Source organism: Serinus canaria, chromosome 3, assembly GCF_022539315.1.
Source record: "Serinus canaria isolate serCan28SL12 chromosome 3, serCan2020, whole genome shotgun sequence".
NCBI classification, from domain to species: Eukaryota; Metazoa; Chordata; class Aves; order Passeriformes; family Fringillidae; genus Serinus; species Serinus canaria.
In genome coordinates this window covers 64,110,515-64,135,615 of record NC_066316.1, presented here as the reverse complement: position 1 = coordinate 64,135,615, position 25,101 = coordinate 64,110,515, and the positions used below count along the sequence as shown (strand labels likewise).

General features: G+C 38.8%; 1 protein-coding gene across 2 annotated transcripts in view; it reads right to left on the bottom strand.

Annotated features, from left to right (window-relative positions):
- MAN1A1 (mannosidase alpha class 1A member 1) overlaps positions 1 to 25,101 on the bottom strand; it is a 140,805-nt gene that overhangs the window by 9,443 nt on the left and 106,261 nt on the right. For both annotated transcript variants that reach the window (XM_030235932.2, XM_050972437.1), the window contains exons 6-10: positions 20,115 to 20,238; positions 17,800 to 17,893; positions 11,866 to 11,981; positions 1,228 to 1,447; positions 215 to 387 (exon numbers count right to left, since the gene is read on the bottom strand). In XM_030235932.2, coding sequence (XP_030091792.2) covers positions 215 to 387; positions 1,228 to 1,447; positions 11,866 to 11,981; positions 17,800 to 17,893; positions 20,115 to 20,238 — 727 coding nt within the window. The remainder of the gene's footprint in view (positions 1 to 214; positions 388 to 1,227; positions 1,448 to 11,865; positions 11,982 to 17,799; positions 17,894 to 20,114; positions 20,239 to 25,101) is intronic.

Here is a 25,101-nt window from a genome sequence, read left to right as displayed (position 1 = left end):
TAACAAGGTACTCTTCTATTATACAACATCAGCAGTTTTTGGTTTTGTCAAAATGTCATCGATTTGGCAAATGAATTCCTGGAAATCTGAATTGATATCCCTGATTTAAAAAAAATTCAGCTTCCAACTGCTGAACAATGTCCAGCTATCATTCAATAGCTCACTTAACAATATTACTCAGGTTTAACAACAAAAAAGTCCAATGGAACATTACCTCAACAGCTTCCCATCCCCACTCCCTGTACTTTGGATCGTGAGTGAGGCGCCACATGTACATGTAGGTCTCTATGACTTCTGGTCGTAGGATGTAGTATTTTTCATTTTGTCTTGTAGCAATGGCCTCAACACCACCATCAAATCTGAAGGCTTCTGGTCCCAGTTTCATTCCTAGCCAATAAAAAAGCACAGAGTAAAATAAAGGCATTAAAAAAAGTTTCAAATTATGTAACCAAATCAAACTCCTCAAATTACCAAATCAAGCTAGGCTCTTATGTGGCACAAAGCCAGGTTACCCAAAATGATATAATTTATGAAAGATACTGCAGCTCCTCCTGTTTTTAATATTTTATAAATAATTTGGAGTAGGAGAGAGCTGTTCTTCACCAATGCCTTAAATGGCAGTTACAGTTTGAACAGCGATGCTAACATTTGCATTCCGGAAGACTTCATGTAACTAGCAACAAGTGAAATTTTGCCTAAAAGATGAGGATATTTACTTTTCTATATCAAACTAGAAAATACACTCTGGGAGCTTAAATGCTGCCAGGGTTATTTCTATAAGAAGATGATAAAATCCAAAGGAATTTCCTGTACAGAAATCCACTTTGTGCAATTCTGTTGTTTGCAGCATCGTATCAACAGAACTGAGTGTAAAATATTCTTTTGTGCATAAAACATGAGTAATACCTACATTGATGCAAAAATGAACAGAGAACCTCTCTTACTTGTATTCAGCTATACAGAAATTGGCATAACGAAAGAAGCTTGGTAATTACTGTTATGTAACTGTCACGTCAATTACTACATTGAGGAGATACACTTCAGGTACACAGAAATTCTTTATAAAACAGAGCAGCCATTTTAAAAGCTGCTCTTAAAGCAAGGCAGCATTTGCTCAGAAGGGATGAACACTTCTCACTGTGCTACAATTTTCATTTATGCAAAAACACCAGTGGCTGCCTTCATGGGGGCAAGCTGTGCAGCCAAACTCTGCAACATGGTACTCACGCGTACGGTCGTAGGATTCATGGCAAGTCCTGGCGATTTCAGCACCCAGCTCGATGTGATGGCCTGTCTTGTCACTGGGGGCTCCATCTGCTCCCAGAGCAAACATGCCTCCAGCAAAACAAGTGAGGTGTCCCATCTTGTGTTCCAGCAATCCGCCCTTCCACTCGGCGATGTACGTCAGGCCCCCGCTCGACTTTCGGATGAGGTGGGTCTCGATGGCCTGCAGAAGGACACCATCTCAAACCAAAGCCCGTTTGGTAAAGTGCAAAGGACAAAGCTGTCTTGTGTGCTGGCTGTTTTTGCTCTGTATTGCCTTTGCATAATAGGAGCCAGCATAACTTCAAAGTCAGCCAAACCAAGGCAGATGAACATACATCAGCAATGATGACTAATTTTGCTTCAACTTCAAGCAATTTACAGGGTATGTTCTATAAAAACGTTGGAAAGACCTACCAAATACACTTCAAATTTTGAAATATTTTGTTTTCCCCCCTTTACATTGAGCAGTTCCAGGTAATTTAGCTTTCAATAGTAATTTAACTTTCAATAGTTATTAGCCATCACTTCAGGTTCTGTATTTCTCATTCTAATTCTGACTTAAAGGAGGAGGTTATTGATATAATTTCATGTAAATTATATGCAGTCATAACTCATATTCAAAACACATGACAGTGTGTGCAGTGAATGATGTTAGGCCTCTGAGTCTAGATGGCATTCCCAAAGTCCAATGGGTTTCCCCTCCCAAACTGAATTCCTCCACTTATCTATCAAGAGCAGGGTCTCACTGAGATCTCAGGGAAAGAAACCTAAGCAGAATAAAAATACACAAATCTAGAGGGAACTGGAAGTTGATGATGTTAGCAATGTATGGTCACTAATTACAAAATCCAGGAAGGCAGCCTGCCATCATGGGAGGAACAGAATTAAAACAAGAGAGGAGATGCAGAAGAGCACATTAATTAGAAGCCCACAAGGAAAGTAAGGTATTACTCTTCAAAAAAAGTAATGGAGAGGAGATAACTCTGTCATACATTCAGCTATCCATTAGTGCTCTGGTTGTCCTGTTGATATCATAAGATCCAGAAACAGTACTCAACATGCATTATACAAGAGAAAAACCATTAAAAAATATCACTACAACTATTAACAGAAAGCCAGGATTTAAAAAAAAAATTATAAAGAGAAAGTAGTGATAAAGTGAAAGAAAGTGAGTACTTCTCTCCCTTTAAGCATTTGTAAAGGTTGTTCCTATAAGCATGAAAAATCCTCTCTAAATTAGAAGCATCAGCAGAATGAATGCAGTTTTTACATACTGGGTTTTTTTTCTGCCAAGAACGTCACACTGAAAACTATACTTTATTTTCCAGTAATATGAGTGCAAAGCACTTAGTAAGGATGTTTTCTGCCCAGATCCAGAGCCACTATTAGCGCAGAAAACTCCTCCACCCCTTGTTTCCACCTTGATTGCATGCTTTTACTGCTAGGTAGCTACTGGAAAACATACCTAAATTTTAAAGCAGATGTAAATAATGAAAATGCCTGTGCTTTAAACAAATTCTGCTTTTAAAAAATCCTCTGTAGTTTAACCTATAAAAAGAGGAATTGGATGTGAAAGAGGAAAGGTGAGAAAACACACAATAATTTTGCAGGAAATAGCTTTCAGAACTATTTTGGCATTCAAGCAACAAGCTACCTAAAACTAAGCTGAGAAAGGAAAAACTTTAATGACATTTAATTTAACCTTTCAGCATGGTATCTCCCATCTCACCAAAACAACAGTTCTAAAATTAGGCAATAACTCTACTGGTCACTTAGCTGTTGGATCAGAATTTATTTGAAAAGGAAGCAACCATAAAAACAGATTGATAACTAAATTTAAGTAGGTTGCAAATTTTTTGAAGTAACAACTGAAAACCAGAATGAAGTACTACTGTATCTGCCTGACATAACAGCAATGATGCACTTTTGAACTATATTAACTAGACCAGACTTGATTTTTGTAGTATAAAAATGGATTTTGTGATACCAATTAGTGTTGGTAAGTTGTTTCCTCTCTTTTGGCTCAAGATTAAAGTTCAGGCTGAAAAAGGATGACTTCCAAGAGTTTTAAAATTATTCTAGCAAACTGGTGTTAAGAAACTAACAAATTGGTGTTGATTGATACCAAAAATGTCACAAAATAAAAATATATTTCCAATTTAAGTGAAGCAAATCATCTATGTTTTATAAATGGGGCCTATTAAGAACTAGTACATATGTCTATTAAAAGTTATTTTCTTATGTAACCATCTTATTTAATGCTATTTTTATGAGGTAGTTATTAGATATATTACAGACACTGAGATTGCCTTGTCATGCTTTGTACCATCCCTGGTCCCTGAGTGCCAGATAACACCTATGCAGTGTGTATGTTTTATTAAGAGCATGCTAGGTCACTATGCATTTCTACCTAGACATGAAGGCTGAGGTTTGAGCAGGATAGGAAGGAAGGGTTGTGTTCCTGTGGGGGAATGCTATTTGCTATCTGCAGTGTTTTGGGAGCAGTTCTGGCAGGGAAACCAAGTGAGTAAAACAAGTTATCTTAAAAGGAGAATATGTAGTGTGGTGAAAAAGATCCACCCAAGTGAAAAAATCTGTCTGGTACAATTGATTCTGAATTTTACACCTAAAATTATTTTGATTTTGATATAATTATGTACTCACTTCAAGAGACACATTTATTTGAATTGCAGGTCTATTTCAACTTGCTCCCCAGCTACAAATAATTCCTTCCTGCACTGTTTTCAGATCAGGTGGAGGGATGTAGCACCTCTCCTATGAGGAAAGGCTGACAGAATTGGGATTGTTTAGCCTGGAGAAGAGGTGGCTTTGAGATGACCTAACTGCAGCCTTCAAGTACCCAAAGGGAGCCTACAGGAAAGATGGAGAGGGACTTTTTACAAGGGCATGTAGTGACAGGACAAGAAGGAATGGCTTCAAACTGAAAGAGGTTTAGATAAGATATCTGAAAATAGTTCTTTCTTGTGAGGGTGGTGAGACACTGGAACTTGTAGCCCAGAGAAGTTGTGGATGCCCCATCCCTGGAAGTTTTCAAACTCTGAGCAAGTGAAAGGTAGCTACAAATATATGTTACCAAAGGGAGCAAGAGCAGATGCTACCTGGGAGTGGAAAGAAAAAAATGAAGCAAAAAAGTGGAGACAACTTGATTTGAGGCTGCAGTGGATAAAAAAGGAGGGGGAAACTAAAGGTAAATAAGCATTGTACATTTAGAGAAATACATTTGCAACATGTAAAGCTGGTATGGTACACAATTTGTCATGAATAAGCTCTTAGAGCCAGAGTAACTTTTTACAGCTAATACAGTTGCTGGCAATTTTTCTTTTTTAGCTTTTACCTAAGGCTTTGCTTACAGGCCTCACTGCAGTAAAGCCTTCAGCCAAATTACCTTTTTCTCCATCTTGGGGGAAATTATTCCTTCAATACAACAACTGTATAGATGCTTGTGCACTCAATTAGAAACACTAACAGTGCTTTTTACAGTTTGAATTGAGACTCAAGTGCTCCTTGCATTACTACTGGCATATTTCTCATGAGTTTGCATGTTAAAATTCTGCCCTTAAATATCTGTCACAATGAATGAGACATTAGGAAGGGTTTCAACTACAGGACTGCAAATTGCACATTTGTGTAATCTCTGTTATTGACAGCATAAAGGAGAAACTCTTCAGTTTTTCCCAACCTGATTTCCTCCCCCTCTTGCCCTCCCTGTTAAGGCAGTATGTTTTGTGTTCTCTGCCTATCAGCCTGTTCCTTAACCTATAGATTATACTGCCTGTTCTTACCCTTGCAAAATTAGGCAGAATTGTACCCTCCTAATAAATAACCATTCTTCTTCATTCAGTTCTTCACGTCTTTAAGCTTTTCACACATCTTAAATGATGTCTTCACCACCCCCTTCAGTCCATCCCTGACTTGATTTTGTGGTTGCAAAGTCCTTCATTTACCCTTTGAGTTGTTTAGAATGTATGGTTTACAGGGAAACGCAGAAGACCCAGAACTGAATCATCTCCCTGTTCAAATGAGTTAAAAACTAATCAATAAGCTTATTTTTACAGGGCTTCTCTTGGTGCATTACACTGACAGGTAACAAAAACACTGAGATGCCTGCAGAGCACAGGTGGAGGCTTAGGAAAACCGATCTGCTCCTCAAGGCTGCTCAAATTCTAAACAGACAAGTGCCACAGAAGTGTTAACTCTGCTGGAGGAGCTGAGAGAACAAATTACAAACCTCAAACGGCAACGTGACCTCACAGTTCTGCTACCTCTAGCTCTTAGGCATTTTACCTCTCCTTTACAGTATCTTCTTAATTATGATTAATGAATTTCAATTATTACTGCTGTTTTGACAAAACCCAGGTGGTTTCATTCCTGCCTCAAGATGTCACTGTAGCTGGAGATAAAACTGCTCAGCAAGACAGTTCCATATTTCCATACCTTAATAAATTTGAAACTTCAGAAATATGATTCTAAGTTTCAAGGGTTTATAATGTTTGTTTTGGGGATAATTACAACTCTGCAGGCGTCTTCATAACAAAGCGCCATAAATTATCTCTGTTCAAACTTTTAATATATTTTTCTTCCCCTAGGAATTTTCATAAACAGTATTTTGATCATTTGAAGCAACTGTGAGGATGAAAGAGAATTCTATCATGTGTTATAATATGTATAATGTCAATTGCTTACTGATTTTTTTTAATATTTACAGCTTGCACCAGTACATTTTATTGCTTTGAAACAGCACAGAGCAGCAGGTCAGGATTACTGCAGATTTACATTCTGTGAGTTTCTAAGTAAATTGTCTGCTTTCTTGTTACTTTTTAACTTCCCTTACATTTTCTATGTTTTGTTGTTCTAATGCAATAGATACTTTTCTTTCTCAACCTTCGCAATTAATCAAATTTATCCTTTATTGCAAATTCCAATGAGTTCATTACAAAAAGTTTATTGATGGAATACGAAGTTCAAGCCCTTGTTATAAACAATTTAAATACATTTGCCAAAGAAAAGTAGTGTCTTATGCTGAGATCCTCACTGCTTACTAAACTGAGCTTTAAAAATTAGAACTGAAATCTGAACACAGAAGAACTTTCATTTGGTTAAACACAAAATATAAGAAACATTTTAAAAGCACCAAGGCACTTTACTTCTTTTGGACTTCAGACATGTTATGTAGACAATCTTCCACGTGCAATGAAATATGAGCGCTTATAATGGAGGTACCTAAATTTTTAAAGGGGAATAATTGGCAAACATGTAACTACTGTGATACCTATTCATTTGATCACTAAAAAGATGGAGAAGTTCTAGGGGAAAGCTGACTATTTACTTGTGTTTGAAAATAATTTTTTTCCCTCTATAGATCTATCACTGTCTCTCAGAGCACCAATGCTCTAACTCTAAATGTATTAAATGTTGTATGTTACCAGAAGGATGAATCTATTCATATTTTAAAACAGTATTAATGGTCTGGCATGGATCAAATCAAGTCACTCTCGAAATGTTACATTGTGCATATTCTGGATACTCTAGGATATCTGTTGATTCTGACAAGTTTTTTTTTTATCAGAAAAGGGAAGGGAAAATAGCATGACTAGTAAGGACATGGCTGCTCTGAAAAGAGCAAAGCCATGAGCAAAACCCATACAATTTCTCTTTAGACTTTTCTAGTTAAAATCCTCCTTAAAGACTTCTAACAACATTAAAGCTTTCTGCTTCTCCTGGCAGTCCATAAACAACCAAAAAATTTGAATAAATACTTTATCTGGTCCCAAACTTAAGACACGGTGCGGTTATCAGTAAATTATTAACAATTTAAAAATCTGTAGAAGCCTGTCTTTAGCCTTGATGCTTTCTGTAAGCATTTGCAGAGATGCTTGTGCTGAGAGGGGAAATACAGTGAAGAGAATAAGAAGGAGCAGTGAGTCCTCTGGACGTTTTGGTGTGCTCAGAGTAATGAATCTTGTGTTCCTACATAATGTAGCCATCCTATCGCTACTTGCAGAACACCAGTGCAGCTGGGTGATAAGTATTTTAAACATGACAGCTGACAAAACTGCCTGTTTATTGATTTTAGCACATTTAAGTTACATTCGGTTAAGTTGCCTCCCACCTCCTACACCAAAAAAAAAAAAAACCCCAAAACAAAGTATGCAGTGGGAATGCTGGGTACCAACTGTTTCATTCTGAGATGGGCTGCTATTGCAGCATCCTGCCTGCCCTGTTTATGTATTTTCTTCAATGCCAAGAAGTGCTTAAGTATTGAATGTTCAAGACATTAATCACTTTTAGCTTTACCTAGTATGACAAACCATTATATTTGAGTTGCTGCAATTCTCTCATTGTCCACATCAGTTGTGCATTTTTTCAGACCACTACGATCTCAAAGCAAACCACTTCCAGCAGCTTAATGGAGACTGCAGTCAGCACAACCCAGCCACCAGACTCTCACCTCAGTTAAACAGAGCCTCACTAAGCTCCAGAGATGAAAAAGGCTTGTCTGCCAATATCATGTTTTCAGTTTGCTAACACTTCATTTTCCCTTTCCTTTCAGGGAGAAAGGAGTCTCCATGAATTTTTTTTTATTTTTCTTAAAGACTGAAATCAACAGCTCTGAAAAATATTCACTACTTAATGCTGACAGTTAAATATACCCAAAATCCCCCAATCAAAATACCCAATAAATATACCCCAAATCCTCCAATCACTACCTTTGGCAGGGTGCAAACTGAGTATACATCAAAGCTAGCCTCCAAAGTTAGCAATGGGCCAAAGAATATTAACCCCCTCCAAAAGTAATTGTATATATTTTCTGTCTGAATCCTGAGGCTGGAAATTACTTTTTCCTCTTTTGACAGAAGTTTACTGCATTGACAGCATTGCTTAATTGTGCAATCCAGCCTAGCAGCAATTTCTGAAATGGTTTTGAAATCTGGCAGAGTGGCTGTGACACTGCTTCACAACACATGTTCCTCTTTTGGCCATTTCCATTGTTTGCACTTCCATGAGCTATGTTCTGCAGAAATCATTTATTTTCCTGTTAGGATCATCTGAGCAGTTGTTACCCATTAAGAAAGAAAAAACAATCCTAATGTCTCAAAGTGAACTAGCCACCCTGACTCAAGGTGAAATTGCAGCAAGCAGCTGCTTTACCTCACTGAAACCACAGGGCCACCAAGGGCTACACTGAACTGAGCTGCTTGGGAAGTGCTGAAGTGCTGGTGAGGATTTTCCCTTTTCCTGCGAAGTTCTTCTGGGGTGAGTTAGCATTCTCTTTACAGCCTCTAGATATGCCACTTCTCTAGAACTACACTGGGAAAGTGATGAAGGTAATGTCAGACAGAGGGAATAAATATATATGTAAGAGGCAGAAAGATTGCAGAAATGGCCATAAATAAATGTAATGGGAAAACTTGGAAAAGATACCTGACCATCAGGCCTCAAGTGTGAGACAACCTATTTACAGGAATAGAGGGAAAATTGCCCTTCAGCTTAGGAAATGAGGGCTGACACATTTAAGAGAGGAGGATTTGATGCTGTTGCTTGTGACACTGCTGTTGCTAGACTAGATATAAGTGAACCCACAAGGTTCATTTTTGCTCTAAATTATCATGTTCTCTTACAAACCTACTCAACTGTGTCTCAGAGATCAGCTTGTTAACTGAGAAGACTGAGATGATTCCTGTCCTGGATACTTGTAAAGACTGATGGATTATTCTATTGGCAGTCATTTCTTCAAAATATAGCTAAAAGCTGAATACACATTTTTTCTGTAACTAAATGTTACATGCTATCCATTGAAACCAGTTTAGAAAGATCTCTTATTTCATGTATTATGTGAAGCAGGACATTATTTGTAATACTTTTCAAAAGAGAAAAAATAACTTACATTAAAAATACATTCACTTGTCTTTTTTGTGTGAATTCTACAGTTTATTAATCCCTCTGATGGCCTTATGCATTCATACTATGCTCTGGTATTCAAAACAAGACTATCTTGGTCCCTTTTCCCATTAGAAATAAACTCTTTCAATGGCTTCAGCCATATATGCATTTTTGTGGCAAGCAGAAGCACTTTTTAAATCTAGCCTGACATCCTAGTTATTGCTTTTAACTTAAGCCATTATATAATCTATAGGTGAGACAAAAATTCTAATGGAAAGCAGTCATTTTTTAAAAAATATGATTTACAGAACAATGTGAAAAATAACCTCTAAACTCCATCTAAATAGATTTCAGCTTTTCACAGTGAACTATATAACTCACCATATATTTTCATTTGTGGTTTCTGGATAGCAGAAGGTATTAAATTAGGCATCAAGCCTCCACATCACTCTTTCAGAATCTGGGGGGTATATGCTGGACTGAATGGCCAGGAATAATCATGCTGTTCCCTTTGGCATAGTCTTAAAAAGATTCTGAGAGCCCTGGGGGAAATTTCTCTAAGAAAATACCAAGCAGACTCAGAATGCCCAAACCCTGCAGCCTCAGTTGTGAAGCAAGACTGCAGCCTGTGCAGCCACCTAAATCAGCTTTAATTTAGATAAGTAGTGGATCAATAGCAATGAAGTCAGTACCAGGATGGATTTCAAATCAGGATAGCTATCCAATGAAGAACCTGGAATCTCAGTGGGGCCCAATCATCCTGCAGCTTCTGTGAGGCTGAAACTTTGTTGCTGCTTTCTGAACAAGCTGCTTTACAACATCAAGCTGCAACTCCTAATGCTGCATGTGCACTTCCAGCTTTGGTACAGATGTACCTCAGTACAAAAACCAAACAGGAATGCCATAGATCAGAAAATACTGGAAACAGCCATAGCCAGCAGCATAAGGAAATCTGCTTTTAGTCAGGTCCTCTGGTCAGAAATGATGCTCAGACTGTTTCTGAGCTAGTACTACTAAAAAGAGTTAAGAAAATAGGTACTTTAAATACAGTCATAAGCAGCAGAGCTGAGGCCCTGTCATTGATACTGTCACATTCAGTGATGCTGCTGAACAGGTGATCCTGCTCCTCCAGCTGAAATCCGAGCAGGGAGAACTGGTCCTTAAATGTGGGGGCTGTCACCACTTCTGCTCCCTGCTGGGACCTCAATAAAAACCTGATGTTTTTAAACCAGCAGATGTAGAAGGCTAGAAGCAGCTTTGAGGTGCTTCAAGATGTCTTCGGTGGCAAGATGAATTGATAATTTCACACACTTTGTTCTCTCTGGCTGACAACCCAATGTCTGAGCTATTACAACAGCACTGATCTTATGTTACAGCCTCAAATGCACTCAAACCTAATTTAAGATCCACCTTTTGCTCTGAAGTTGAAACCATGCTAGCAGCGAAGATGGGGCTGACTGCATCCAAATCTGCACTTACAAAATTAAAGGCAAGATTTCCTTAGCAGAGGACACTTGGCTGTCAAATTTACAACCACCAGAGATCACACCCTCCCTCAGATCTTCACACTGACTTTTCTCTCCAGTGAAAAAAAAGATGGTTGCAATAAGCAACCATGGTTGTATTTTTTTAATGCCACCACTTTTTGTGTATGGGAAGTAAAAGGAGACTTGTGACCCCCCTAGGGACAGTGTGTTTCCAGATATATGAAAGAATAAGCTGATACTGCTTAGCATCTCAAAGCCTTGTCTATAGAGGCACTGTAGATACACACAGTTAATAAGAGATAAAAGTCCTGGCCCTAGACAGTTTCCAGTCAAAACAGATGAAAGGATAGGGAAAAAAGAAGTAATATTATCCTCTTTTTTAATATATATCTATATATATGAAAGCAAAGAACTGAGAAAATAGGTCATTTGCCCAGGATTGGAAGGAAAGCCTGTAAATATTCATTTAAACTGAATATTTCCCAAGTCTCACTCTGGTGTCACAAACCCATTATTTCTCCCAAAACAGCATATTAAGGAAATACCATAAATAACAAAGCTGAGTGCAGACCAGCAGGATCATAAATACATATAGAAATGTAAGTATGAACAGTTCTGATTTTATAAAACTTTCTCTTGTGTCCAATTGTGCTGTTTTGAAGAAGCTGACAAGTATATATGCTTCTATACAAAAAAAGATAGTGAAACAACACCCCAGTTTTAATTTCTAATTACCTACCATAACACATTGATCCACGTGCGGACCACAGTCAAAACACTTTTGATGGCTGAAACACATGAGAGAACCGAACACAAGGGAGGAACTCCCTCCTTTATGTAAAGGAAAGGACAAGACTAATATATATCTAAAGAAGACTCAGGAAAAAGAATTGAATGTCCATCAGAGAGCTACTTGTAGATGCATTTTTTGTTGCTTCTTTTATACCTCTCTCCTCCAGAGACAATTGACTATATTGCAGTAAAAGAAAAAAAATTGTTATACTTCAAAATTCTCCCCTTTCCCGCAGTGTCTGTATTCCTCTAGCACTTCTATTTGAAGAAGTCTTTTTTAGAACAGAAACTAATTCTTTGAAAAAACACCCTGTGGGAGCAAATACATAAATCTCTCATATTGTCCTTGCAGCCTGTCTCTTTAGGATTATTATATATTAGATTATTATGGAAAGGAAGATTTAAATGTCTTATTTACCTGAACAGCATCATAATACATTTTCTTGCCGTCTTCATCGGTCTTGTCTGACATCAGCCATGCCTTGAGCAGATACTCATAAAAGCTATCCCCAAGCCCTCCAATGGAGACATGATCTTAATAGGGAAGAAAGAGATTGAACAGCAATTTTATCTTCAGCCAGGACAATAAAATACAATTACAGTTTGAAACAGTGTATTTAATGATCTATTTCTACAACATCTTTAATAAACATAAGCCTGGAACCTCAGGAAAAACTTTACTGGTATATACAAAGAATTATTTCTTTTATTGCTACATTTTAATCTAGCTAAAATACCATAGTTACTTAATATCCAAAATGTGCCGCAGGAGATCATGGCAAAGAGAAAACAATTTATAGGTGTCCATTCTAATTCATGTAGTCTATTCCATACAAAACCATGTCAAACTAAGTTTTTCCTTTTTTTATTCTAAAAAGGTAAAAAAGCAGAAAGTCTTCTCTGATTTGATAAAGGCTTTCCCTTAAAGTTCAGGCATTGCTCTTTTAGTCACTAACTTTCCATTTAAGTGACTTCATAAAAAAGGCTTTTAGCTCCTTACTGCAGAGTTGAATTTCAGGTTATTTAGTGGTATTTCAAAATGCTGAGCCATATGTTTAAAAATAATACTGCATTTCTATACTTCTGACTGCTCTCAGAACTCAGCAGTGGTTTGGAAGGAAAAAAGAGGACTTCACCTCATCTACAGAGGATTGTTGCTGTGATTATTCAATTGCACAATTTAGTGACTCTGGAAACACCAACATCACACAAGCCAGCATTCAACATCAGTTGCACCAGTGATGGGGAATTTAGTGATGCTCTCAGCTGCTTGTATTGCACCCACTTACTGTCCAGGAACCTACAAGACTCGTGGCAAAATTTTGATGGGTTATCATGATTTCAGCATAGATCCCCAAAATACATTAAATAATACAACTATATTTACAAGTAAAGTATTTTTCTGAGATCCATTAAGTGAAGAAGAGTAGCTAGAGGTTAGCTTTTGAAACTTGTTGCTGCCTGGCAAAATTAAGGGATTTGGCATTTACTGAGTCTTCAGTGAAAAATTTTGGAGTGCTTTACCAGGACTTCTCATGTATAACTGTCAATTTTACAGCAAAGGAAGGACCTGCTAATTCCACTCAAGAAATCCAGGATGGAGAGGTCATTACCCAAATCACACAGCAAGTTCCTGAGTCATACCACAAAATTCTGGCCAAAACAAAACAAAAAAACCCAGCATGGGAGGATCCAGACTCATAAAGCGAGAAGCAGAAGGGTTAGTGATCCTGAGCTCACACTTCCTGACACCTAACTCTGATCTTAGCTTCACAGTTGTGCCCGTGATGGTAGAATTCAAAGGAACACAGAGAATTTATTTTTATACCCCTTTGTTTCTTTTCTCCATGGAAAGCCTCCCTTCACCTTCCAGCTTGCAAAGACATGCAAATGTAGAAGATAGATATTTGTCTATTCCAACTACATCAACAGCATCCTTTTCCTCCACTAGCCTGTGACATGCAGAAAAAAAATTTAGTTTTCTGAATGCATCCTGTCCCTTTGCCTACCAAGCATATTGTACCATTGAACAATATACTTTGAAAGGCTTTTTTTTTTCCTCTCCAGCCTCTTTTGAATGAGATATATTGAAATTCTGGGAAGACTACACCATTTTTTAAATTAAATGTTCATAATCCAAAAGGAGAAGAGGTTTCTTAAAACAATGGGAACATTTCCTGTGATCAAAGGATGATCTTTGAACAGCAGCATTTAAATGACCTTTACAGTTTCCTAAATAAATTACCATAGAAACCTCTGACATTTGCAAACTAAATAGCACAAGCAGAGTTTCATCAATAATAAGCCCTGCTATTATATACATTATTGCAGTAGACAAATCCAATTGACGCATGCTGCACCAAATCACTGTCAGTTTACTGTCAAAATAACAAGGGCTAAATGAATTTACAGGAACAATGGCAGAGATCCATCAGCGGCCCTCACAGCTACAGCTTTGCTGGAGAAGAAACATTCAAAAACCATTCCTCCCTCTCCACTTTATATTTAAGAGAAAATATTTCTGTCTTGTGCCAATTAAGGGTCTTGATTGTTTGGTTTTTCCCTTCTGTTGTAATCGGCTCAAAACAGCCTAGAAAAGCAATCTCAAATGACATATTTTTCAAGTCTCACATTCTGATCTTCTCTGTGGGGAAAAAATTATTTAATCAGGGTTGGTGAATGGAGGTGACTGATATGAAAGAGATGTAACAGGATGGAACTTGTCTTTGCTGCTTCAGCATGCCAGGGATAGACCTGCATCGACACCTGCACCCATCATTCACAGGCATGGGAAGCTATTTATTCATCAACACTGCATGCTATTGGAAAACAAAGCTCATGGACACTACAAATTCTTCTGTGCATACCAACAAAAACTGGCATTTCATGTGAATGAGGAGTGCTTAAGATGCAATTATATTAAAAATATGGAAATAACAAAGGCCATAGGCAGAATAACTGTTTTGACAGCTTTAAAATATGCAAGGCAGAGCCACTAACTGCCTCAGCCACTGGAAAGATCTGCTCTCATGAAGCATCAAAAGCTGCTTCTGTGGCTAACAGAAGCCAAGAAAGGAGTTAACTGGATCTGTCTCACAGGTGCTGAGATTGTTTCTAATCAAATCCAGTACCTACTGCTGTAGGACCAACACTTCCAGGGGAGGGTTTTATGTCTTGCAAAGCTGTGCCGAACCAACACGTGTTACAATTGGGCACACATCTCAGATCTGTAAAGGGATGTCAGGGCTTATACCAACATGCAACCACAGCTGATGGTCATGCATGCTGAGCTGCCACAGGCCTTGTGGCACAGTGACCTGCAGGAAGCCTCACAGCATAGCAGACTGAGAAATGACATGTGTCCTTCTAATTCACACAGGGAAATGGCACTTGCCTTGATGGGAAAATACAACTGAGCAGCACAACCTTTTTGGACACCTTTTTAACTCAGAGTGAAACAAAACTTTCAAAAATATATTTTAATCAATAAAATCCCAGAAATCACAGAATGGATCAGGTTGGAATGAACCACAGTGGATCATCTGGTCCCACCTCCCTGCGCCAGCAGGGTTATCCTAGAGCACATGTCACAGGATTGTGTCCAGATAGTTCTTGAATATCTCCAGTGAAGGACACTCCACAACCTCTCCCAGACATAGGCAATTTGTTCCAGTGCTCTGTCGCCTGCACAGAAAAGTTCTTCCTCATATTCAGGCAGAATTTTCTGTGCATCAGTTTCTTCCCATCGCCTCTTGTCCTATTGCTTGGCAACCTGAAGAAGAGCCTGGTCCATCCTTTGACATCCACTCTTCAGATACTTAAAAGACCCTCTCAGTTGTCTCTTCTCAATGCTGAACCAGCCCAGCCCTCTCAGCCTTTCCTCAAAGAAGAGATGCTCCAGTCCTCAGTCATCTTTGTCACCCTCTGATAGACCTGCTCCATCTGATAGACCTGTTGCTGGTACTGAGGAGTCCAGGAACCCAGAACTGGACACAGCATCTCACCTGTGGCCTCAACAGGGCTTAGGAAAGAGGCAGGATCACCTCACTTGACCTGGTAGGAATGTTCTTCCTAATGGAGCCCAGGATACCATTGGCCTTCTTGGCCAAAAGGGTGCTGCTGGTTCATGACCACCTTGTTCTCCACTGGGATAACCAAGTCCTTCTCAGAGCTGCTTCCAGCAGGCTGGCCTCCTGCATGTACAGGTGCCTGAGGTTATTATTCCTCAGGCACAGGACCCTGCATTTGTCTTTGTTGAGTTTCAGACAGTTCCTCTCTGCCCATCTCTCCAGCCTGTTGAGGTCCAGCTGAAGGGATGCCCAGCACCCTGGAATATCAGCCATTCCAGGTTTGTGTTCAGAGAACTTGCTAAGGAGGCTTCTCCCCTTCATCCAAGCAATGGAAGGATAAGTGAAACAATACTGGGCCCAGTATTGATCCTTGGGGGCACCACCAGTGACAGGCTTCCAACCAGACCCTGTGCCACTGATCACGACCCTCTGGGATCTGCTGTTCAGCCAGCCCTCAAGTCCACCTCACTGTCCACTCATCCAGGCCACACTTCCTGAGTTTGCCCAGGAGAATGTTGTGACAGTGTTGAAAGCCTTGCTAAGCTCAAGGTACTCAGTGTCCACTGCTCTCCCCTCATCCATGCAGGTAGCTGCCACATCACAGGTGGCAATTGGGTTGGTCAAGAGGGATTTACCTTTAGTGAGCCAATGCTGATGACTTCAGCATTGGCTCACTAAAGGTAAACTTCTTGTCATCCATATGGATAGAGATGACCTCTAGAATGAGGTTCTCCATCACCTTTACAGAGACTGAGGCGATGCTGATGGGTCAGTAGTTCCCTGGGTCGTCCTCCTTGCCCTTTTTGAAGGCTGGGATTACATTTTCTTTCTTCCAGTCCTCCAGCACCTCTCCTGAACTCTGTGAGTCCTCAGAGATGATTGTGAATGGCCTGGCTATATTCTGCCAGATCTCTCAGCACTCGGGGATGCATCCCATCAAGTCCCATGGACTTGTGGATATAAAGTTTGCCGAGATGTTCTCTAACCCAATCCTTTTGACCAAAGGAAAGTCTTCCTTCCAACATTCCCTTACCCTGGGTGATCCCTTCCAGGGCCTCATAACTACTGTATGAGAAGACCTGGGAAGATGAGGTGAACTGGGAAGGAATTCTCATGCCAGTCTGAGAAGAAACCTGTTTCAGCTCCCCTCTGTCTTTAAGGTCCCCTTTTCTGCCTGGTGGAGAGTGGGTGGGGGACCCATCACTCCTCGTGAAGTGGATGGTGGGTGCATTTGTCTGAGGCACAATAGAGAGCAGACACTTGTCTTTGCCTTTGTGAAAATTATCTATTCAGACTGTGGTCAGTCCCATAAGGAGTCCAGAACCTCACTTCCCCCTTAGCTACATCCTAAACAAACTCTTATATTAATGAACTTCTCCAGTCCATTCCCTCTGTTTCATCGCCCAACCAGCTCGCACTCTGATAATGTAGGAGCCCAGCTACTCTGCCCCCATCATTTCAGACCATGGCAGCACATCTTGCATGTTTTTATTCACTCATGTAAGGAAGAAAAAGTAGAAAGACAGAACTGCATGAATAGGGCGGTGGCAGACTGAACCTAAGCAGGAAAAGTGAAAAAAGCAGTAAGGTCTCTAGAATCATGATCCTGCACACTGTGCAGGCTTTCAACATGTTGTGGAGATCAGAGAAGGCAATGAACAACAAGAAAAGGCTCAGTCATCATGAAGAGGCTAAGGAATTCAAGTAATTCAAGTATGTTATAGTCTTTTCTATCTAATTTTGGTATCTTCAGTGATGGTTCCAAGGGGATTAATGCCATGACACATTCTGTTTAGTTTTCTTCCTCAGTTGGTGGCATTAAATTTCAACAGAAATCACAGCTGGGATTAACTGGAAAGACTTGTCTCATTACTTTTTTCCTTCAGTAGAGCCACACAACTCTGAAAAGGTGGAATTTGATTCAGACAAGCTGATAATGTTTCCTTATACAGCTACTTCAGAGAGCACTTTAGATTTTTGAATAAGAGACTTCTGTAGTCCACAAACTCCTTTCTAAAGTCATACATATTCATACATTTCCCTGCTTTCACAAGTCACACTGAAAGCTCAGAAAAAGTATATTAAAATACAGCAATTAAGATTATTATTTTAACATTGTAGTATTTTTTACATGTTATAGAACCTCAGATATAAAGTGAGTTTCTATATGTTATAAAAGTTATTTTTATATAAAAAACAAGTAACAGCAACTGAAAGAAGTTAAGGACTGCAAAGAGAATGCTGATAGACAGGTCATAGTAGCAAAGATTTCAGCTACTTACGCTGGCCCCACTGGCCACTGCTGGGATTCAGGTAGTTGGGGTAAAGGCCCTCTGGTTTATCCAGGCGATTTAGAACTTTTCGGATATTCATTACCTAGTGGAAGGCACAAAACACTGAGCACTTATCCATTTTCCCCACAAAACACAGGAGTGCAAATATGCCTAAAAATAACCCCCTGATCTTATTCAACACACACCCCCAAACACCTCTGTGCAATCATAACACTATTGAAAAAGCTGATATCATCATGGAAACAAGTTCCCTAAAACCTCTGGAGTTTTTGTGTCAATTGTCAGCCCTGAAACCACACAACAGGAGTAAGCTCCAAAGTTCAGGACTTGCCATGCAGAGTATCCCCCTTCTCCACAGGATGCTGAAATTCACTGAGGCTATTTGCCTTAACTATGCTCAGCTACATCAGCATTTATATTCCTTGTATGCCTAAATCAGAAATGCTATTAAATATTAAGCTTATCACCTAGTCGAGATGTGGAAGTGCACTGCAAAGGGGTTTTGCCTGGAAAGGAGAGCACGGCTGGAACTGACTGGGCTTTACACAACCAGCTTGCCCAGCAGCAGGGACCCAGGCAGCCCTGAGCGCTCTGCCAGCGCTGCTAAGGAGCTCACTACAAATGAGATGCCCGGGGAAACAATTACAGTCCAGATGCTCAGCAGCTGGAGCCATCCAGCAGCACAATCCACTGCAGAGCACATGATGTGAGTTATACTGTGTTTTAGGATTCACAGAAAAACAAATGTAGCAGCTTGGAAGGATGAGGACCGTAAGCACTGCAGGCCAGAAATTGTAACAAAAAGGTACTGACAGCTTCATTATAAACCCCCGAGTGCCTAGAGACCCAGTGAAGTAGCCACTGAAAGAGAAGATAAATTAACTTATACCAAGCTGCAGAAGGATTTCTGTTGTGGTACACAAACTGCCTCCCGCATCTTGACACTACTCATTGCCCAAATGCAGGCTGCAATGAGTCCTAGACCTCAATTAATGAGTTCTTCTATGCAAAGCTTATTCCAGTGTTTCTTCTTTATCAAGTGTACCAGCCCTGGAATGGTTTGTCTCTGAGGGCTTTGGAATTGCAATCTCTAAAGGGTTTTAAGAATAGCTTACATAAAGAGATTTCCAGCATCTTGCAGCTAGAGCATGATGCCACTGTGTAGAAGAACCAAGGGCTGGGACTTTTAAGATACATACTTTCATTGTCTCTTAGTAGAACAGATGTTATGCATTAAATTACCACAAAGGCCACAAGATAATTAACTTATGTTGTCAGTTTGTTTCTGGCTATTCCTCAGTGCTGCCACCCCCTACCCAACCATTGCCCTTCTGCAGTTCAAATTTAAGAGAAACTGTCCTTATATTTAGACCCAAATACATGAAAATTGCTAGGAGTTTGCTTCACAAAATTTATTCCAATGCTGACAATGGTCCTGCAGCAAAGCCACTCAGTCCTTACCCAATAATAATTTTAGCTTTGATTATTGCTTTTAGACCTACTGCTAAACATTTGGAGTCTCATCAATAATTAGATTATTAAGTCGATAATATCAGCTTTAGGTCACATGGGGTGGCTGCAGTAAGAATACAAAATCAATTAATCAATTTAATTAGGAAATACAAGGAAGATAAATGATAAAGTGTATTATAAAGAACAGGACTTGCTGGCTATTAGTATATCAAAAAGCAAAGCAAAATTGTTCAGCTGGGAGTTGAGGGAAGGAGGAGTTCTTTCCATGGCTCATGCATATAAAAAGCATCCTGAAGACAATGTTATCAAATTTTGGAAGAATTAGTATGCATAACAACTGGTTTGTCTAAGGATGTGATTTCTTTTTTCCTTCCCCAAAGAAAGTATAAAGTGTATTTCTTATAGTGCAATGGAAGGGCTTTCTGATCTCACTGACAGCAGTCATATTATACAGCATTTTGAAGAGTAAACTTGTTGAAATTGCCATGGTGCTTTACTTTCTCTAGGCATCAGTTATTATTCTGAATATAATGTCAGGTTTTGTTTACACCCCATTAAGTAAAGAACTGAAGAAAGCTGTACAGTCTGATTGCTTAATGTGATACTATTGTAGAAGACAAACAGAAATTAAATGTTTTATGGGGCCATTTACAAGAACATACATCAGAATAATTTTGGAAGAGACTTTTGACTTTTTAATACAAAACCATGCCAAGGTAATTAGGGAAAATGTGACAAATGCTTACAATTGAGGAAAACCCAAATCTCTCCCCATTGATATTAGTCTCTGCTTTATCTTTTGCAACATGATTTTGACAGAGCAGTCTAACCTTTTCAGCAAAGACAGGGTTTCCAGACAGGTGGCTCAAATGTACAAACTCCAGATGCAAAGTCCCAAATTCTGCCAAAATGCTGCTTCCACCAGAGGCCCATGGCCAATTTCGACCGATTCCACTAAGAGGGGGAGAAGAGAAAGACAGAAAATAATCATGAGCATCTATAAGGCAATGCTAATAAAATGTAATAGGCAGTAGCTATACTGTTATCATGAGAAGATAATTAATCTAAATGTACTTAATATGTATGTAAGGAGCCATGCTTCAGTAGCCTTCCATGATTTCCCCACAGGACCTTGAATTACTTCAGTCTAGCTCTGCTTAGGCTTGCAACAACCCAATCTTTTAGCTCACAAATGGCTCCAACACGCTTATCACTGTCACAGTGTTTCATTACAGGATATCATGTTTAAAGACACAACAAAAAAAACACTGATTATAAGAAAGCATTCTCATACTTCACCTGCTTTCCCCTGTACTTAACATTCTCAAATTCTTACTCTAATTTCTACAGTGAAATTGTTTATTAACTTAAATTAATGCATACATACAGAATAGGCTTTAAGTTAGAAGTATTGCATGCAGCACATACTTAATGCATGAGACTTTGATAGGGTAGGGTAAATATGTATTTTCTGTCGGGGCACTTGTACCACGATGAGCAACTTCAGTTTTAATTATGACCTAAAGATACTTCACAGAAAAATTAATCTTAGGATTTGTATTGAGAATAGAGAAAATCATATTTATTGCTAAATCCCCACTAGAAACTAATGCTGCCTGAGACTCAGGATGGCAAGTCTACTAAAGTTTAATTACAAAAAGGTGGGGGTTCCTTCCCCCTTGAAATTTCCAGCAGCAATATTCAGGAAAAAAACCCTGAAATTAAAGAAAGGTTAGCCAATGTTCCAGAGCACCTAGTTGGATAATGACATATTAGACTGGCTTCTTATTAGGATGAATGTGACATACAAATACATTTATTTGGTACTGGAAGATCTTCCACTTTTCCAAGTTGTGAAGAGCATTAAACACAAAACACATCTGTATATAAATAAAATTTTAATTTTTCTTTTACACATAAGCAGCCATTACATCAATCAGCAGTTGCACAACCATGAAAATATGGTTGGTATTCTTCCTGAGTTAAAATGTGACTCAAAAAACCCAAAACCAGCAAAAACTCCAATAAATCATGATAGAAGTTCTAAGATACATTAAACTCTTCTTGAAAAGATTGTCTCTAACTGAAGTTTAACCAGCGCATGGAAATTAGGACTCCATTAGGTCAATCTACCTGCTAGCTGTATCAAATGTTATTTTGAGACTTCTGCCAGACACACAAAATAAAACCAAGTCATTAAGCTTCAAAAGCAGAGAAAAGCCACACAGAGCACAAAGGAAAGAGATGTGATGAGGCTCCCCTGGTTGACCATAAAGGTGCAAGAAGCGGGGGCACATATAAGTCCTCTGATGTAAATAATTGCCCAAAAAGTGTTTTTAATCTTCATAGCTGCAGACCAAAATCAGTGACACAATGAAATCAGGGTACTGCAAAGATACACACAATCCCAATTTGATATGGTATTTGTGTGACTGAAACAGAACACAAGTTTTATGGTAACTTAATATCTCATTTTAAGGTGTCTCTTACAAAGATTAGAGTACTTTTTACAGAGGAGAAACCCACACCAGGTTTACAAGCTTTCTGTGCTTCAATCTACTGGGACTTGGAATTTTTTTGAATGGTAACATAAAAGCATCAGATATTACAGAAAACAGCATCAAGGTGAGTACAAGCAGACAACATGTCTGGAAACCTCTTCTCTACAGTCTGAAGAACTTGCAGACTGGTTATTCACCCAAGAACAGACCTCATCTCTAGTACATGGTATCCAAGTTCTAACTGCTGACTTCTAGATGAAAATATTTTATCTTGTTTCCAAATCACTTAGATTAAAAGAGCTGACATAAATTTCACATGAAGAAAAAAATGAGAAAAACCCCCTCAATTTCAAAAAGTTACCATGTTGTGGTACAAATGGAAAAAGCACATGTGCTTTTTTCTAGAAAGTTTCTCAATCAGTCTCAAAGTGAAAACATCAAGCTGTTCCTGCAGCAAGGCATCAACCAAAATTGACAGAAAACGTAATAGAGTTCCTACTTGCACTCTACCCCAGTGTCTGCTCATACCAATACAACCTGCCAGAACACTAGGAGGTAGAGTGTTTTGTTAACAAGGAAAATTTCCAAACACAGCTGTCAAAAGGGTTTCTGCATGCAGCAATGTGTTTTGCCATCAGGGTTTCTGCATGCAGAAATGTGTTTTGCCATGAGTGGAAGATTCTTCTTGTTTAAGATGGTTTGAAAATTATGAACTTGCATTCTTTGATCTTAATGCAAAAAATAAGTAGAAATAAACATCTATGTTACATCTTAGGCACTATTTAATGGAGCTTTCATTTTTTTCAGTTGGGTCAGGTGGTCAGGAATAAAGGCATCAATGTATTTCTGGTAAATCTGCAAAATAACAAGGCTATGTGTTGGTATAGCCTCAGATGTGAGCTCTGCCACTGAAAAGCTCATTTCAATAAGTGGTAGAACTCAAGATTTGCACTTCAGTCCCTCAACTATTTTTCATGCAACCTTCAGCTATGGATGTCTGGTATTTTCTCATACCATAGAATGGCCTGGGTTGAAAGGGACAGTAAAAACCATCTGGTTCCAACCCCTGTGCTATGGGCAGGGGCACCTTTCACAGGTTGCTCAAAGCCCTGTCCCACCTGGCCTTGAACACTTCATGCCACAGCTCCTCTGGGCAGCTGATTCCAGCATCTCCTCACCCTCACTTAAAAAATTTCTTCCTGGTATTTAATCTAAACCAATCTCTTTTAGTTTAAAGCCATTCCCCCTTGTCCTATCACTACCTGCCCTTGCCAAAAATCCCTCTCAGTTCTCTTGCAGACCCTTATAGGTACTGAAAGGCTGCTGTGAGGTCTCTCCAAACACTTCTGCAGGTTGAACAGCTCAATTCTCTCAGCATGTCTTCATAGGAGGGGTGCTCCAGCCAACAGATCATCTTCATAGGATATATTTCATCTTTGGGAGCAAAGGAACAGGAAAGTTTTCTATATTCCCTCACACTAACTAGAACAACCACAGGACTGCTTCTGATTCCATCTAACTCCATCCTTATTTTAGGATGATACTCCAGTGTGCATTGTGCAGACAGTCAGTTCCTGGAGAGAGACACCAGGAAATACTCAACAAAGCTTTCAGCATACAGAATGGGAGAGATTTCACACTCTGATCATTTTTGATTGAGAAATTAGACTTTGACTTTTGCTTAACAGTATTTAGGCTTAAAAAAAGAAAAAAAAAAAAAAAAAGGAAATGAAGAGGGTGTTCTTCTTCCAGCCCTGCCCTCCCCACCCTCCAAATCATAAATACTATATACTTTTAAACAAAACACAGAACTTTAAAAAAAGATAGAAACTAAACAGAACAAAATAAATGGAAAAAGATATGTGTCAGGGATTAGAAACAAAGAGTACATTTATAAATTACTTGAGGTGCCCTAGAAAATAACATGCAATAAATAAATCTAACCGCTCAGTAAATCTGAATAACTAGACATAGTAAAATACTGATTTCTGCCCATGCATGAGATAACCAGTGCTCACAACTCAGACATTTTTCAACCTTTTCACCATTACCATTATCAAGGTTTCACAAAGTTTAAAAAAAGCAATGCTTAGTACCTATTTACCCTTTAGCCATTAAGTCAGTGCTGGGTATGTCCTTACTCTTTGGTTATGAAGTTATGCACTGGTTTCCTGAAGTCTTGTGATGCAAACCTGAGTCTCTGGTTAAAGGTTTTATTTCTACTCCCAAGTTTTAGCAAACCTACATAATGTTGCAAGTTCCTACAGGTTTTTTTGTCTGGGGATGCCCATTACTAAAGTCAAGAAACAACAGCAGCAATCTGAGCCCAAAGAATGATCAGGGCATTTGGGGCATTCTCAGAAGGTGGTTTATGACTCTGCCAAGCTTATGTGCGGATCAATCCTTCCAGTCAAAGCAAAACCTGTGAAGCACTGAAATTTTTTGCATCTTATTTTCACTCAGTTTAATAGTTCAATGTCACAGATGTCTTGTCAGCTGACAAATGCAGTTTTCAGAAGGAGATGAAGGACAGCAAAGGGGGCCAGGTATGATACTTTTTATATTAGCTGCATTCCTTTGTCTTGCTTTCTTTTCGTAATTTACCTCGCCACTGAATCTTTCAGTTTTTCTTATGTTGATACACCACAACCTGTACTAAGTGTCAGTCATGTACTGATATCAGAGTTAGAAACAAAACTCCTACTATACTCTTCAGGAAGGAAAGAGGGAAGGAGACACACTACTCAAACTACTTTGAAGATCCAGATGAGTACTAAAATAACTTCAGTTTATGGGCTACTATTTTAACCTATCTGAAATCACTATGTCTAAAATAGTATATTTTACACTGCATAAAACACACAAAAAGTTTCTGTAACATATTCAGAGAACTTTAGGACTTATTTTGACTTTCATTATGTAAGTAAGACAAATTTGAAATGAGGATCTGGATCAGAAAAGCATAATATTTTGGTTTATAATATTTCTCACTGATTTTATAAATTTTGTTTCTGAACACAGAGTGCCACAGAATCTGAAAACCAGTGTTTGTAATTCTACTGTCATTCATCCTTGGGAAATATGAGCCTGATTGACCTGGGCTGCTGGTAACTCACTTCAGTATTTTTCCAGCAGATCATTGTTGGTTCATCTGTACATAAGAACAGAAAGTATGAGATCACTAAGTCTTTTAAAATGTACAGAGTGTACCAAGAGAGGGAACCACAGAGGAAATATAAATATTCAAAGGTTGCTTTTAAAAAAATCACTGAAATTCAGAAGGACAACAATATTTAAAAGAGTTTTAAAAAATTAT